This window comes from Microcaecilia unicolor, chromosome 3 (genome assembly GCF_901765095.1).
Source record: "Microcaecilia unicolor chromosome 3, aMicUni1.1, whole genome shotgun sequence".
Lineage (NCBI taxonomy): Eukaryota > Metazoa > Chordata > Amphibia > Gymnophiona > Siphonopidae > Microcaecilia > Microcaecilia unicolor.
This window is the reverse complement of record NC_044033.1, coordinates 152,018,152-152,032,801: the sequence shown is the minus strand read 5'-3', so window position 1 is coordinate 152,032,801 and position 14,650 is coordinate 152,018,152. Positions and strand designations below refer to the sequence as shown.

General features: G+C 43.4%; 1 protein-coding gene across 3 annotated transcripts in view; it reads left to right on the top strand.

Annotated features, from left to right (window-relative positions):
- Positions 1-14,650, top strand: part of RAB4A (RAB4A, member RAS oncogene family) — a 142,839-nt gene that overhangs the window by 20,327 nt on the left and 107,862 nt on the right. For all 3 annotated transcript variants that reach the window (XR_003941457.1, XM_030196486.1, XM_030196485.1), the window contains exon 2: positions 4,224-4,304. Coding sequence is in view for 2 of the 3 variants with exons in the window: in XM_030196485.1 (XP_030052345.1) it covers positions 4,224-4,304 (81 nt within the window). In the remaining variant the exon portion in view is untranslated. The remainder of the gene's footprint in view (positions 1-4,223; positions 4,305-14,650) is intronic.

The window sequence follows — 14,650 nt, the reverse complement described above, 5'->3', positions numbered from 1 at the left end:
AATAGCATGCTTAAATTTGCATGCTATTATGTCTGATCATAGGGGCGGTAAAGCCCAGTGCTCTTCAGCGCTATTTTTAGAGCGCAGTTTGGAACAGCGCGGGGCTTTCGATCATCTGCCCACTGGAGAGCTTGCAAAGGAGACGTTCTGTCTCCTAGGAGGTTACCTCCCTAAAAGATGGCCATAATCTATCAGTAGAAACAGTATCCATATCATCTGTGAAAAGTTTCTGATAAAGTGTCTGAGTTGATTGACCACAGACTAAAGACTGCCTTAACTGTGAAACCTTTTCTGAGAAATAGCAAGGTCAGTAGCATTTGGTTGGATTAAAGATGATATCAAATCTGTAGATGATTTAAGATCATTAACTAGTCTAAACAAATCTTTTGATCAAAGTAAGGAGAGCCAATTAAACTAAAATAAGTTTTTAGGTATTTTTAATTTCCTGCTTTTATGACTTACAGTGAAGTTTCCAAGCTCTTCAGCAGAATTCCTAGATTTCCACTATTCCCTTTCTAATCTCCTGCATTCACTTTTCATTAATCTAGATAATCACTTCCAAGTGCACTCAAATTAGCTAAAATCTAGGGCAGTCATGGCCTCAGTCATTGCACTCCCTAGAGCATCTTGGCTGTGTAGTGAACTAACCCAGGTCTTAGTTGGTGCCTTCACTGAATTTGGAATATCTGGGTGTCTGATTCAGCACCAGAAGGTGCATGTTCTTCCACAGGAGAGGATCTGCAAGCTCCAAGGACAGCCTTCAATTTCTGGGATTGATGGCAGCATCTACTGAGGTGGTACCATGGGCCAGGGATCATATGATGCCTCTACATTGCTTTCTCACTGTCCCTCCCCCCCTCCTCAAGGCCTAGGACTTTAAGGTCCTTCTTCCCTTTCACACTCCCAACAAAAGTCACTGTCATTGTGGGACAGGCTGAACCACCTGAATCGGAGTTCCCTGGACCCTCTCCTGGGCTGGAGAGTCCATTGTGAGGGGATGGTGATGTAGGGTAAGTGATCTTTGCAGGAGGCAGCATAACCCATCAGTCTGTTAGAGATTAGGGCCATTCAACTGGTTTCTCAGATATTTCTTCCCCTTTCTGGTGGGAAAGGCAGTCTGGGTGATGGTACGGCATTGTTGGACTTCAACAAGCAGGGAGGAACCAGGTGTGTATGGGTAGCACTGGAAGTGGATTGGCTGTGCCATTGGTTGGAAAGCAGTCTGTTGCTCTCAGTGACTCGTATCACCAGCTCAGACAACATACAAAAACAGACTTTTAAGCTACGGTTCACTGGATCCGCAACAGTGGGAGCTGAGTTGAAAACTCTTCCATTTCCTAGTGGATAGCTGGAGGGTTTCTTACTGCAATCTGACAGTGTCGAAGAGAAATGCAAAGTGTGAGCTGTTCTTAAGCCTCAGAAGGGGAGGCTGGAGCATCATGAATTGACGCTTTGGTGCAACAGGAGCCCATATATGTGTTTTCCCCATGACAGGCAGAATGCCCTGGAGGATAACCATAAGTACACAAGTAATGCCACACTGGGAAAAGACCAAGGGTCCATCGAGCCCAGCATCCTGTCCACGACAGCGGCCAATCCAGGTCAAGGGCACCTGGCAAGCTTCCCAAACGTACAAACATTCTATACATGTTATTCCCGGAATTGTGGATTTTTCCCAAGTCCATTTAGCAGCAGTTTATGGACTTGTCCTTTAGGAAACCATCTAACCCAGCTAACCGCCTTCACCACGTTCTCCGGCAACGAATTCCAGAGTTTAATTACATGTTGGGTGAAGAAAACTTTTCTCCGATTTGTTTTAAATTTACTACACTGTAGTTTTATCGCATGCCCCCTAGTCCTAGTATTTTTGCAAAGCGTGAACAAACGCTTCACATCCACCTGTTCCACTCCACTCATTATTTTATATACCTCTATCATGTCTCCCCTCAGCCGTCTCTTCTCCAAGCTGAAACGCCCTAGCCTCCTTAATCTTTCTTCATAGGGAAGTCGTCCCATCCCCGCTATCATTTGTCGCCCTTCGCTGCACCTTTTCCAATTCCACTATATGTTTCTTGAGATGCGGCGACCAGAATTGAAGACAGTACTCAAGGTGCGGTCGCACCATGGAGCGATACAACGGCATTATAACATCCTCACACCTGTTTTCCATACCTTTCCTAATAATACCCAACATTCTATTCGCTTTCCGAGCCGCAGCAGCACACTGAGCAGAAGGTTTCAGTGTATTATCGACGACAACGACACCCAGATCCCTTTCTTGGTCCGTAACTCCTAACGTGGAACCTTGCACGACGTAGCTATAATTCGGGTTCTTTTTTCCCCACATGCATCACCTTGCACTTGTTCACATTAAACGTCATCTGCCATCTAGCCACCCAGTCTCGTAAGGTCCTTCTGTAATTTTACACAATCCTGTCGCGAGTTAATGACTTTGAATAACTTTGTGTCATCAGCAAATTTAATTACCTCGCTAGTTACTCTCATCTCTAAATCATTTATCAATATATTAAAAAGCAGCGGTCCTAGCACAGACCCCTGAGGAACCCCACTAACTACCCTTCTCCATTGTGAATACTGCCCATTTAACCCCCACTCTCTGTTTCCTATCCTTCAACCAGTTTTTAATCCACAATAGGACAACCAGCACCCCTTTTTGGCTATTCTGGAGGCTCTGTACTGGCCATGTCACCTATGATATGCAGACTTCAGGTGCCTCCTGGTGGGTCCTCCATTTCCACTTCTATAAGGTGGGGGGGAGGGAGGTCCTGAGGCAGGGTCCCATCTTGATGGAAGACCCAGCTCCCTTTTCACTTACAGCTTGGTTTTTGAAAAGTGCCGTTTAAAGAATAAGGGTTACTCAGCACAGGTTATTGGGACTCTGCTTAGGACCCATAAGCGGTCCACTTCTCTGGCTTATGTGCATGTGTGGAGGCTCTTTGAACACTCTCTTTAGCAAACACAGTTGTCCACTATCCTGGTCTTCTTACAACCAGGCCTGGAACACATCCTATCCCTAACTTCCATAAAAGTTCAGATAGCTGCCTTTGCTTGTTTTCAGGGTAAGATATTTAGAAAATATCACAATACTGAAACTGTATTGATGGATATTGTAGATGACTGTTGGAAATGTTTAGACAATGGCACGATTACTTGATGCTTATGTCATATCTCATATGGATTATTGTAATGCTTTGTTACAGGGGTTACCAAGTAAAATTATTAAGAGACTACATTATATGCAAAATGCTGCAGTGTGGCTTTTGACAAATACAGAGTTCCACGAGCATATTTCTCTGATCATTACCTCTTTACATTGGTTGTCTATAGAGAAACAATGTATTTTTTAATTTATTAGTTTTGGCTTTTAAATTTTTCATGGGACTTACCCTGGTTACTTGCAAAGGGAAGTACTGATTTATGTCCCTTGTCGTGTTTTGCATTCCCAAAAATGAAGGATTGTTTCCTATTCTCCTGGTAGGTTTTTCCAACTTGAATGGGCTTGTTCTTGTGCTTACTCTTATTTAGCTTTCTGTCTTTGGAGTAAAGCTCATTTATCCTGTATACTGGTGATATCATTGAAACTGTTCAAAATTACTACCTCTATTTACTGGTTGCGAAGGGACTCAACCCACTGGTATGAACTGGTCTAGCATGATTCAAGGAACGGTAAAAAGTACACGTAAATTTCTCTAAGACTATGAGGGGTCTCTTGGGCATCTTAGCAGGAATTCTGTGCATGCTTAGAAATGTTCCCTTTGGTGGTGGTGATGTCACCCAGTTGCTTGGCTACCTACCTTGCTGTCCTTGGAGAACATCTGTTACAGATAAGCAGATACAGTTTCTTAGCAGTTCTGTTTCTTCCCCCTGTTCCCCCCCCCCCCCCCCCCCCCCCCCAACCCTGAGACAAAAAAATCTTTGAGTCCTCACCATGGCTAACTCTAATATATGTTAATCAATAGAAATAAAACAAAATAAACCATGGAAAAGAAAATATGATACCTTTTTATTGGAAATACAAGAAAAAAGGTATCATCTTATTTTCTTTTCCATGTTTTATTTTGTTTTATTTCTATTGATTACCTTTAAAAGTGGACTAACACGGCTACCACACCTTTCTACTTAAAATGTGTTAGAAATTTGATGTAAGTTCTTTTTTGCGAGCTGTACTTTTCATTGTACATATTGTGTTTTCTGATTTTCAGATTTCCTTTTTAAGTTTTTAGTCATTGGAAATGCTGGAACTGGAAAGTCTTGCTTGCTTCACCAATTTATTGAGAGGAAATGTAAGTATGTTTTCTATATTTAATTGTAAGTATGTTTTCTGTATTTAATTTGAGCAATCATTACAATAGATTACACAGATTCTCTTGTATTGATCAGCGTGTCAGTCTATGTATGTTTTGCTTGAATATGTGATCAATATAAATATCTGGTTATTATGTTTTTAAAAATTAATTAACATAAGAAAAGCCATACTGAGTTGAACCAAGATCTATTAAGCCCAGCATTCTATCTCTTGACTGTGGTCAAAAGAACATAAGAGTAGCCATACTGGGTCAGACCAGTGGTCCATCTAGCCCAATATCCTGTTTCCAACAGTGGCCAAGTCAGAAGTACTTGGCAGAAACCCAAATCCTGGAAATTTATTTATTTATTTATTTTGTAGCATTTGTATCCCACATTTTCCCACCTATTTGCAGGCTCACTCCATACTACCAATCCCAAGGCAAGCAGTTGCTTCCCGATGTCTGTCTCAATAGCAGACTATGTACTTTTCTTCCAGGAACTTGTCCAAACCTTTTTTAAACCCAGATACGCTAAGAGTTCCAGAGCTTAACTATCCGTTGAGTGAAAAAATATTTCCTCCTATTTGTTTTACAAGTATTTCCGTGTAACTTCCTTGAGTGTCCCCTAGTCTTTGTACTTTCGGAATGAGTGAAAAAATCATTCTACACCACTCAGGATTTTGTAGACCTCAATCATATATCCCCTCATCCGTCTCTTTTCCAAGCTGAAGAGCCCTAACCTCTTTATCTTTTCTTCATATGAGAGGAGTTCCATCCCCTTTATCATTTTGGTCGCTCTTCTTTGAACCTTTTCTAATTCCGCTATATGTTTTTTGAGATACAGCGACCAGAACTGAACGCAGTACTCGACGTAAGATTGCACAATGGAGCAATACAGAGGCATTATAGTATTTTCAGTCTTATTCACCATCCCTTTCCTAATAATTCCTAGCATCCTGTTTGCTTTTTTTGGCCACCGCTGCACATTAAGCAGAAGTTTTCAGCATATTATCTACGACGATAGTTATATCTTTTTCTTGGGTGCTGACCCCCAAGATAACTATGATTCAGATTATTCTTTCCAATATTTCACAGTCCGCACGTGTTGTAACAACCTTGAATAGTTTTGTGTTATCTGCAGATTTAATCACTTCACTTGTTCAGATTTCCAGATCATTTATAAATATGTTAAATAGCACCGGTTCCAGTACTGATCCCTGCTGCAATCCACTGTTCACACTTCTCCATTGAGAGAAATTACCATTTAACCCTATCCTCTGTTTTCTGTCCAATAACCAATTCCTAATCCACACCAGAACATTGCCTCCTATCCAATGTCTCCCTAATTTTCTCAGGAGTCTGTCATGAGGAACTTTCATTCTGGGTCTCAGATACCTGGTAGATCTGTTTCTCATAGCTCACTTCTGGGAATGAGCAATGTCTCTCCCAAGTCCACCTGCCTAATATAATTTATAGGCTTTTCTTCCGTGAACTTGTCCAAACTTCTTTTGAACCTTATGGAAGTCACTTTTGATTCCATAGCTTAATTAGTCACTCTGAAAAAAGGCTTTCTACAATTTGCTTTAAATCTGATGGTCATTGGTTTCATTAAATGTCCTCTTGTTTTAGTGTATTGAAAGGTTAAACAACGTTCCTTATCCTGCTAGATCAGTCCAAACCAATGGGTTGTGTCCCCCTACCAGCAGATGAGAGGCACAGAAATTTGAATATTCTGGTGACATCGCTGCGATAAGGAGTGCTGCAGCCTGGACACTTCAGTATTTCAGCAGATGGTGGAGGTCAGACTGGTGCAGCAGGATTGAAGAAAAAGCCTGACTCTGTAGGTCGCAGTCTACAGGCTGCAGTGCTGAGGTAATAGCAGTCCACGGCCAGCCGGGGCATTGGTCAGTGGATCTTCCCTCAGTTGAGTTCAGAATGGCCTTCCCCTCGGGAGCCCTGAATGGCCTACGGACTTTCTTCAGGTGCCAGTCCATTGCAAGCCCCTACTGGCAAGTTGAGTCTTTAGGTCTGTTTTCCTTCTGAGTAGAGAATGACAAGTCCCCGCCCTGTCCCCGCAGGACCTGTCTCTCCCCACCCCGTCCCCGCAAGTTCTGTCCCCATCCCCGCTCCGTCCTCATCTGCAGAAGCCTCGAACAATTATGATTTTATATTAAAATCTTTTTATTAAAGTATAAAAAGGAACAATATGCTGTGCAACTATCTATATTAATAATTCTCACCTCAAACATTCTGAAGCTCACTCTGTGGCAGGGAAACCCTGGAGCCCTGCACTTAGGCTGTCACCACTCACCACTCACTGTCACTCATACACCATTCACTCTCACTGATAGACCCACCCACAGCCACGCCCCTTCCGCACATAATTTGCTACCTCAACGTTCTAATGAAGCTGCAACTTCCGGTTTGTGAGGTGCCAGAGATCGGAATTTAGCCCCATTACTTTTTGCCCCGCCCTCGCGTCAAACGTGATGACGTCGAGGGCGGAGCTATGACACTTGACCAATCGCATCGCTCTGCCCTCAACGTCATCACGTTTGACGCGAGGGCGGGGCATACATCGATCTACTACGCGAGGACGAACGGAGGGAGTGAGCCAGGCAGGCTGTAGGTCACAGGCAGCAAGGGAGCCAGCCAGCCACTCTCTACGTCGTGGGGCGGGCCGCCCACGACCACCCTGAAGCACGGAGGGTAAGTCCAGCAACAAGGGGAAGGGGATGGGAATGAAAGCGCCTTGCTAGCGCCCGTTTCATTGGCCTCAGAAACGGGCCTTTCTTACTAGTTGTGTATAAATTACAAATAGAAAACAATAATAACAGTGAGCAGCTATAATAACCCTCCTCACCACCTTCTACCCTTCCAACCCCAACAGTAGCTAATTTCTACTACTCCAAAATTTTTAAACAGGCCCTGTACAGGTTCCCTCTTGAGACTGGGACCTGGACCTAGCCCCAACCCTCACCCTCTTGGTGGGGGGGAGGGGTGTTTTAACAAGGAGAACAGTGGGGGCACCTTTTTGGGGTCTAAGCACTGTAGAATGGATCTGGTTGTTCTAGTTGGTCCAGGTTCATTGGAGGGAGTGGAGGAGAACTTGGAGGTCCTTTTGGGCTCCCCATCTCCCATAGGCTCTGGTTCCTGACTCTCCCTGTTGGGAGGCTGGGGAAGAGCAGTCCTATGGGTTCCAGCTGTTTCATCATGAGTAGTTTTCTCGTCTCTTAGACGAGGTCATGGGGTCCTATGCTCAATCCTCCTGCAACGGACCCCTTGTGGCCCCAAAGCATTGAGACGTGTTGGGCCTTCCTGAAGGTGGACACTCTGGTTACAGCAGTCACAAAGGTGACTGCTGTTCCAATCCAAGGGGGCTAAGCCCTTAGAGATCTCCATGAAAAGAATGTGGAACAGCAGCTCTGCCTGGCCTTTTAAGTAGGGGCCCCCATCATACAGGCTGTTGTTTGTGGTGGGTTGCATTGCCCCATACTGCATTGGTTCCAGCGGTTGCTGGAGTCCCAGGAGATTTCTCACCTGGAGTTCAGGACAGCCTTTTTGGGCGGACCTCCTCTATGATCTGGTCCGTGTGGCTTCCCCTCAGTGGCAGCGTCGGGATTCGGAATTGGTGGTGGCTTCTTCATGGGTGTGGCTGCAGCTTTCAAGAAGCTATTGAGTCAGCTGCCCTTTAAGCGAGCTTGCTGTTTAGTGATGACTTGGAGAAGTTGGTGAAGAATATGGGGGAGGCATGGCTCTCTGTCTCCCTGAACTGCAGCAAGCGTGTACAGCAATCCTTGGTCTCAAGGGGGCGGGCCGCTTTAGGTCTGCTCAGTGCCTTTTGGCCCAGGCGGGGGTGGGGGGGGGGGTAGAGTAGGTCCTTCAAGTAGGAGTCCTTTTTGAGGCAAGTCGGGCCCTCAGGAGTGCAGCCACTTGGCCTGCCCAATGAGGGTGCTCTGGGCCACTCGTTTCTGATGAAAGGCAGGCTGTGTCTCTTCCACAGCAAGTAGGTCCACATCTTCTCAAATCAGTGGGTTCTGGAGGTGGTCAGGAGGGGGGTACTCCCTGGAGTTTGCCCTTCTGGTGCTGAATGGCTTCATTGCCTGTTCCCGTGACTCTGCTCTAAAGTGCCAGACTGTTGCTCTTACCATTCAGCATCTCTGTGATCCAGGGACGTAGCTATGGGGGGTCTCGGGGACCCAGTCCCCCCCATGCCAGTGTACAGCATAGACGCACGGTATACAACTTTGCTCGCCTGCTGCCTTCCCCTCTCCCCCCTCCCTAAGCTCACCACCCAGCATACAAAAGCTTTCTTCCAGCTGCCACTAATGCCAGCCCCCAGTGATAATTACAAAGCTAACAGCTCTCTCCACGCTGCGGCTGCTTCCTTCCAACTAGCCCTGCTTACTCTGAAAGAGGAAGTTGTATCAAAGGAGGCGGGCCGGCCAGCAGTGTTCAGACTGCAGAGAGCCACGATCCCCCTTGGCTGTGCTTTGTAATTATCACCACAGTCGACATTGAGTGCGAAATGAAAGTCGGTGGATTTCTCCCGCTACGCTTTCAGTGGCGGGGCGACGACGCAGCAAGAACAGCACCAGGAACTGGAGGGCCCTTGTCTGGGGAATCTTCACTGAAGGATCTGTTTGTTTCTGAAGAGGGGCCCAGAGGACAGGATATGCAGCTCTTCACTGATCTGAAAGATTGGCTTCAGGAGATTCGCTCGGATCGGAAGGCGGTCCGGGCTGATTTGGCTGTACTGGGTGCGGATCTTCGCGGGGAGATCCGAGAGTTGGGCGGCCGTTTAGAGGAGGCGGAGACCCATATTGAGGAGCACTCTGCTACACTTGAATCTTTTGATCGACAGATCGTGGATCTGCACACTGGTCAGCAATTATTATTATTATTTGTATAGCGCTAGCAGACGCATGCAGCACTGAACACCTGACACAGACAGTCCCTGCTCAATAGAGCTTACAATCTAAAAAATATACAGACAGACAAGACAATTAAGGGCGAGAGAAGTACTGGGTGAGAAGGAACAAGGGGAGGTAATTGAGTAGTGGTTAGGAGACAAAAGCAGTGGTGAAAAGGTGGGTTTTCAGCATAGACTTGAAAACAGGTAGAGATGGAGCTAAACGTATAGGCTCAGGAAGTCTATTCCAGGCATAAGGTGCCGCGAGGGAAAAGGAATGAAGCCTGAAGTTAGCAGTGGAGGAGAAGGGGGACGACAAGAGAGATTTGTGAGCTCCTGCTTAGGTACATTCCACTTGTTCAGACTGGTGGGGCTTGAACGATGGTGAAGGTGAAATTTAGTCATTCCTGTTAATTTTTTTTTCCTAGAGTCCAGCCACACCAATCTGAGGTCTGGATTCACTGAATTGCTTTACTCTCAGTGCTTCTACATAGTTTAGTGTTTAGGTTAATTGGTTACCTTAATTTTGCTGCAGTAGTAGTTGGGGTTTAGCTACCAGGACCTTAGGCTGCTTTGACAATGGCATAGTGGAAAATTCCAGGGGGCACCAGCCTATATCCCGATGATGACACTGGAAAACTCAGTTCTCTACCTTCATCTTCTAGTAGGAAAGGGACACAATCTCACTTGTTTAGACTATACGAAGTTAACAGGTATTACTGAATTTTACCATAAGGATATTTTAGTGCGTTAAGCAGTTAACATGCAAATTAGCACATACTGTTACCACACAAGCACAGTAAATGTTACCACAGTGTCATGACAGCATATGCTATGATAGAGGTGGATAATGAACAGAGAATGGGTGTGGACTGAACACTTCAGTTAGAGGATAAACCTTGTGCTTGCACTTTTGCAGTTAGCATAAAACCCAACATAGTGTTAAGTGCAGCCATATTCAGTGCCATTTTAGAAAAGTTGTGGATGTCAGCATATAGATGTTTTAGGCAACATCTAGAGCCTGTGATATATTCTACAGGACTAAACATAGAAGCCTAATGTAAAATCACTGGCACCCAGTCATAATAGACCTGACAAAACAGCCTTGTAACAAAATAACCCTTGACATTTCACACCCTAACAAAATAGCCCTTGACAAAATGGCCCCACCCATAAAACAACCCTTGACAAAATAGCCCCCTTCACAAAACAGCCCCCTTAACAAAACAGCCCCCTAAGAAAAAAAAAAACACATCACAAAAAATATAATACATTACAACTGAAATCTTCACTGATAAAGACTTCTACCAGCATTCAATTGCATAAAGCATATATAAATAAAATTCTATAGCTACAAACTCGTATTTATGATCTATTCTGCTATTTAAAGAAACTATTCTTCCATCAACATTATAATTAAAAAAAACAAAACAGTATTGTCATAATTTTCATAGTCTTACCAACCTTATCCTGCTTGGCAAGATAAGATTATTAGGAAAAAAATGTAGTCCCATATTCTGGGCAGCCTGATCAGGCCCTTTTGTCAGGGGGCTAACTTGTCAAGGGTTATATTGTGGGCAGGCCATTTTGACAGTGGCTGTTATGTCAAGGACTATTATGTTTGGAGCTATTTTGTCAGGGCTATTTTGACCAAGTACTAAAATCACCATATCTTCGCCCCCTGACCAATGTGTCCTAAAGGCATTCAAAAACAGCGTAGCGCATCAATGACAATGTCTCAAAATGTGGTAACGTAAAACGTCTAAAAAGTTTATTTAGCATTTAGTACCCTGCCATCTGAGCGGCTTACAACAATTCTATGATTAAGGAAAGTAGTACATAAGTAGAAGAAATGAGTATAGAAATTGGAACTACAGTTATTTGACAGCATAGGTAAAAGGATAGGTAAAAGAAAGAGAATTCATATTATTTGCTACCTGCTGCAGACTGCGCCAGGTGCCGAGCCACCAGACTAGTGGACTCCTAAAGAGCTAAATTAATTGGAAGGGTTATTCAAAAGTTTCTGCAAATAAGTGAATGTGTATTTCCTTTTTAATCTTGTCGAAGGATTTCTCTAAGCTAAGATCCAATGTAAGGGCATTCCAGAGACTAGGGCCTGAAACAGAATCACGTGTGGAAACATCAGATTTGCCAAAAAGTTGGAATTACTAAGCGGTTCTGTTGAGAAGGCCTGAGGGTCCCATGCAGGACAATATTTATGTATTTGTTACATTTGTATCCCACATTTTCCCACCTATTTGCAGGTGCAATGTGGCTTGCATAGTACCGTAAAGGCATTTGCCAATTCCGGTATGAACAAATACAGTAATGTTGTGGTAGAATAAGGTTTGTGTGTAAGACACATTAGGGAATCGTAGAGCGGAAGAGTTATTATATGTCCACTACGAGCTTTGGTTTCATTGTGTTGCAGGGTACAGGCATTTAAGTTGGGTCGGTACGGTATGCCTTTTTGAACAGGTTAGTTTTTAATGATTTCCGGAAGTTTAGGTGATCATAAGTTGTTTTCACGGCTTTTGGTAATGCGTTCCATAGTTGTGTGCTTATGTAGGAAAAGCTGGATGCATAGGTTGATTTGTATTTGAGTCCTTTGCAGCTTGGGTAGTGGAGATTTAGGTATGTTTGTGTTGATCCTGTTGTGTTTCTGGTTGGTAGGTCAATGAGGTCTGTCATGTATCCCGGGGCTTCGCTGTAGATAATTTTATGAACTAGGGTGCAGAGTTTGAAAGCAATACGTTCTTTGATTGGGAGCCAGTGCAGTTTTTCTCGGAGGGGTTTGGCGCTTTCGAATCGTGTTTTTCCAAATATAAGCCTGGCTGCCGTGTTTTGAACGGTCTGAAGTTTCTTTATAATTTGTTCTTTGCATCCCGCATAAATTCCGTTGCAGTAGTCTACATGACTTAGTACCATTGATAGTATCAAGTTGCGAAATGTTTCCCTCGGGAAGAATGGTTTCACATGTTTGAGTTTCCACATTGAGTGGAACATTTTCTTTGTTGTAGATTTCACTTGGTTCTGTAGTGTGAGGTTACGGTCGATTGTAACGCCGAGAATTTTCAGGCTGTCTGAGATAGGGAGGGTATAATCTGGGGTGTTTGTTTGTGGGTTTGTTCGTATTGTATTGGGATGAGAGGATGAGACTGTGTGTTTTTTCTGCATTGAGTTTTAGTTGAAATGCATTTGCCCATGAGTCCATGATATTCAAGCTGAGCTTGATTTCGTTGGTGATTTCTGTCAGATCACGTTTGTAAGGAATGTATATTGTGACATCGTCTGCATAGATGAAAGGGTTAAGGCCTTGGTTGGATAAGGATTTGGCTAGTGGGGGTCATCATTAGGTTGAAAAGGATCGGTGATAGTGGTGATCCTTGAGGTAGTCCGCATTCTGCTTTCCACAGTGGTGATATTTTTTAGCTTGATTTCACTTGATATGTTCTAGTGATTAGGGAAACCTTAATTCAACTAAGTATGTTTCCGCCAATCCCGAAGTAATCTAGGAGTTTTAGTGGTTTTTTGTGGTTTACCATGTCGAACGCACTGGACATGTCGAGAAGTATGCTTTTGCCTGTTGCTATTTCCTGCTTCAATTTGGCTAGGAGGGTAATTAGTACTGTTTCAGTGCTATGGAGGGGGCGAAATCCTGATTGTGATTCATGTAATATTGTGAATTTTTTTTTATATAATCTGTAAGTTGTTTGGTTACCATGCTTTCCATCAGTTTGACCACCAGTGGGATTGATGCTACTGGGCGGTAGTTAGTGATTTTGTTTGATTTTTTCTTGGGATCTTTTGGTATTGGGGTGAGTAGGATGTTGCCATTTTCTTTAGGGAAGAGACCTTGTTGAAACATGTAGTTTAAGTGGGATGTAACGTCTGCTATGAAGCGGTGGGGGGCGGATTTTATTAGGTAGCTGGGGCAGGTATCCAATTTACAGTGAGAGTTGGAGAGCCTATTAATCGCCTGGGTGACTGTTTCCGCAGTGAGGAAAGCGAAGTTTGACCAGGTTCGGTCCGCTGGGTATTCACCAGGGGTTGGGTCCAAGCCAGTGATGAACTTTTCGATATCGGTGTTGTCCTCAGGTAGTGTGTTACTTAGGTTTGCAATTTTTTCATTGAAGTATTTAGCAAGGTTGTCTGCAGATGGGATGTCTGTATTGGTTGTGGTGACCAAGGTGATGTCTAGTAGGATCAAATGATAGGCTGAGAAAAGTGGGAGGTTAGATTGGCAAATTTTAAGTGTTTGTTGTGATTTTATAAAATCGCCTTTTTTAAAAAGCAAATCAGAGCGATGAACAAAAATTAAAAGTAAGAAAGAACTCCATAAAATACAGGAAAGGATCCACCAGTCACACAAAAGTAAAGAGAAGGAGAGACAAAATAAAATCGGTAAGATTAATCATCTTGCTGCTCTAATGTAGCAGTTTAAAATTTTTTTAAAAATAAATAATCAGGCTAACTGGCTGCAAAAATTCTCTGCAAGTTAGGAAGATCAGTTAATGACTAAAGAAAAAAGATGGGTTTTCAGACCAGTTTTAAAGTTACTAAATGTAGTTTCTGATCTTAAAGAGGTAAATTGTTCCACAGGAAGGGGGCCAGAAAGTAAAATGCACTTTTTCTTGTGGATTCCCAATAAGCTTGGGACAGATTGGGGAGAATAAGTCTATGATCGTTTATTAAATGAAGTGATCAAGCAAGAGAGTAAGGAATTGATAATCTGGCTAGATAGTCTGGTGGACTGGTATGAAGGGCTTTAAAAGTCAGGGTCAGACTTATAAATTGAATCCATGACCCTATGGGAAGCCCATTTTAAGTTTTCTGAAGAGGGGGATGATGTGGTCTCTTCATTTTGCATTATATTGTATACACGCCACAGTGTTCTGAAGAGTTGGGATTCTTTTAAGTTCAAACTTAGAGATTCTAAATTTAGGGAGTCTATCAGTGCCTTTTACTATCTTTACCTGTCATTAGCTGCTGAATCACACTACAGTTCCTTTTACTTGCCTACTACCAAAGACTTTCACTGAAACTCCAGGCATGCATGGGAGCATACTCCGCTGAACCTTTTTAATCATCAGTTGGCTTTTGGCGTGGGAGTTAGGCTCCACCCATTTCCGCTTGACATAAGGCACGCTGGGATTTAAACTACTGGCGCAAGTCGAAGGCGCGTGCCTTATCATGGCACCTGAAGTATGGCACTAATACACACCATTATAATTATGTTATCCTTGGGAAGAAATATCGTATGGAGTTTAAAATGGATAAGTTTGGTGTTACTTTATTCTGTTGTTAATTATAGGTGAGATCAGTGATAGAGCATTCTTTGTCACCTATGGTCTTCCGATTTTTATGAGTTTGTTGGTAAGGCGGTGCTAAATTCATCTTATAATATATTATTAGGGGATACAAATTTACA